This window comes from Amaranthus tricolor, chromosome 11 (assembly GCF_026212465.1).
Source record: "Amaranthus tricolor cultivar Red isolate AtriRed21 chromosome 11, ASM2621246v1, whole genome shotgun sequence".
NCBI classification, from domain to species: Eukaryota; Viridiplantae; Streptophyta; class Magnoliopsida; order Caryophyllales; family Amaranthaceae; genus Amaranthus; species Amaranthus tricolor.
In genome coordinates, this window is record NC_080057.1 from 17,504,231 (window position 1) to 17,506,730 (window position 2,500).

Genomic DNA, 2,500 nt, shown 5'->3' on the forward strand with positions numbered 1-2,500 from the left:
CTTATGAGATCGATGATATCGATTAGATTAATATTCAAATATTTTTTCTTAGAACGTATTGATTTGAACCCATAAGCGGGACCACTACCCAATAGCATGTTGTCGCCAGAAACAGAACCCCATATTTCTTCTAGGGAATCTCCTAATTGTTCCAAAGCAACCAAAAAGAGATTCTTTAACCAGAAGGAATTCGGTTCCGATGTAGGATACCTATCCAGAAGTTTTCGCAACTCAATCATGTATGATGGAATCATCAAAGATTTGACCTTTTCGAACTCTACTTTCCAAAAATCGAAATTCTTGATCAATGGAGGAACAATATCACCATTTTTGTTCAATAAGATACCAAAGTGGATGATTGACTCATTCCATACTAGAAATAATCGCGGGAAATCCTTTGATACCACGGATTCCTATTTCTCAATGATATCCCACGATCAAAACAATTGGTTGAATCCCGTAAAACCATTTCATAGAAGTTCATTGATATCTTCTTTTTATAAAGCAAATCGACTTCGATTCTTGAATAATCCACATCACTTCTGCTTCTATTGTAACAAAAGATTCCCTTTTTATATGGAAAAGGCCCGTATCAATAATTCTGATTTTACATATAGACAATTCCTCAATATCTTGTTCATTCACAACAAAAAATTTTCTTTGTGTGTCGGTAAAAAAAAACATGCTTTTTTGGAGAGAGATACTATTTCACCAATTGAGTCACAGGTATCTAACATATGCATACCTAACGATTTTCCAATTCGATCCGATCTATTCGTTCGTAGAACTATTTACTCGATCGCAGGCATTTCTGGAACACCTCTAACAGAGGGACAAATAGTCCATTTTGAAAGAACTTATGGTAAACCACCTCTTTCCAATATGAATCTATCTGATTCAGAAAGGAAGAACTTGCATCAGTATCTCAATCTCAATTTCGGTTTGATTTACACTCTATGTTCTGAGAAATATTTACTATCGGAAAAGAGGAAAAAACGGAGTCTTTGTCTAAAGAAATGCGTTGAGAAAGGGCAGATGTATAGAGCCTTTCAACGAGATAGTGCTTTTTCAACTCTCTCAAAATGGAATCTATTCCAAACATATATGCCATGGTTCCTTACTTCGACAGGGTACAAATATCTAAATTTTCTATTTTTAGATACTTTTTCAGACCTATTGTCAATACTAAGTAGCAATCCAAAATTTTTATCTATTCTTCATGATATTATGTACAGATCAGATATATCATGGCGAATTCTTCAGAAAATTTTGTATCTTCCACAATGGAATCTGATAAGTGAGATTTCGAGTAAGTGTTTACATAATCTTCTTCTGTACGAAAAAACGATTCATCAAAATAATGAGTCACCATTGATATGGACACATCTGGGATCGCCAAATGTTCGGGAGTTCTTCTATTCAATCCTTTTCCTTCTTCTTCTTGCTGGATATCTCGTTCGTACACATCTTCTCTTTGTTTTTCGAGCCTCTAGTGAGTTACAGACAGAGTTCGAAAAGGTCAAATCTTTGATGATTCCATCATACATGATTGAGTTGCGAAAACTTCTGGATAGGTATCCTACATCGGAACCGAATTCCTTCTGGTTAAAGAATCTCTTTTTGGTTGCTTTGGAACAATTAGGAGATTCCCTAGAAGAAATATGAGTTCTGTTTCTGGCGACAACATGCTATTGGGTAGTGGTCCCGCTTATGGGTTCAAATCAATACGTTCTAAGAAAAAATATTTGAATATTAATCTAATCGATATCATCGATCTCATAAGTATCATACCAAATCCCATCAATCGAATCACTTTTTCGAGAAATACGAGACATCTAAGTCATACAAGTAAAGAGATCTATTCATTGATAAGAAAAAGAAAAAGGGTGAACGGTGATTGGATTGATGATAAAATAGAATCCTGGGTCGCGAGCAGTGATTCGATTGATGATGAAGAAAGAGAATTCTTGGTTCAGTTCTCCACTTTAACGACAGAAAAAAGGATTGATAAAATTCTATTGAGTCTGACTCATAGTGATCATTTATCAAAGAATGACTCTGGTTATCAAATGATTGAACAACCGGGAGCAATTTACTTACGACACTTAGTTGACATTCATAAAAAGTATCTAATGAATTATGAGTTCAATACATCTTGTTTAACAGAAAGACGAGTATTCCTTGCTCATTATCAGACAATCACTTATTCACAAACCTCGTGTGGGGCTAATAGTTTTCATTTCCCATCTCATGGAAAACCCTTTTCGCTCCGATTAGCCCTATCCCCCTCTAGAGGTATTTTAGTGATAGGTTCTATAGGAACTGGACGATCCTATTTGGTCAAATACCTAGCGACAAACTCCTATGTTCCTTTTATTACGGTATTTCTGAACAAGTTCCTGGATAACAAGCCTAAAGGTTCTCTTATTGATCTTAGTGACGATATTTATGCTAGTGCTAGTGACGATATTGATGCTAGTGACTATATTGATGCTAGTGA

General features: G+C 35.3%; 1 protein-coding gene and 1 pseudogene across 1 annotated transcript in view; one reads left to right on the plus strand and one right to left on the minus strand.

Annotated features, from left to right (window-relative positions):
* The window catches only part of LOC130826953 (protein Ycf2-like), a 2,757-nt gene extending 2,484 nt beyond the window's left edge, over positions 1-273 (minus strand). Inside the window, exon 1 of the mRNA XM_057692592.1 lies at positions 1-273. This exon is cut by the window's left edge and continues 2,484 nt beyond it. Within this exon, the coding sequence (XP_057548575.1) occupies positions 1-254 (254 nt within the window). The 5' untranslated portion in view covers positions 255-273.
* Positions 274-276: 3 nt separating this feature from the next.
* The window catches only part of LOC130826582 (protein Ycf2-like), a 4,016-nt pseudogene continuing 1,792 nt past the window's right edge, over positions 277-2,500 (plus strand).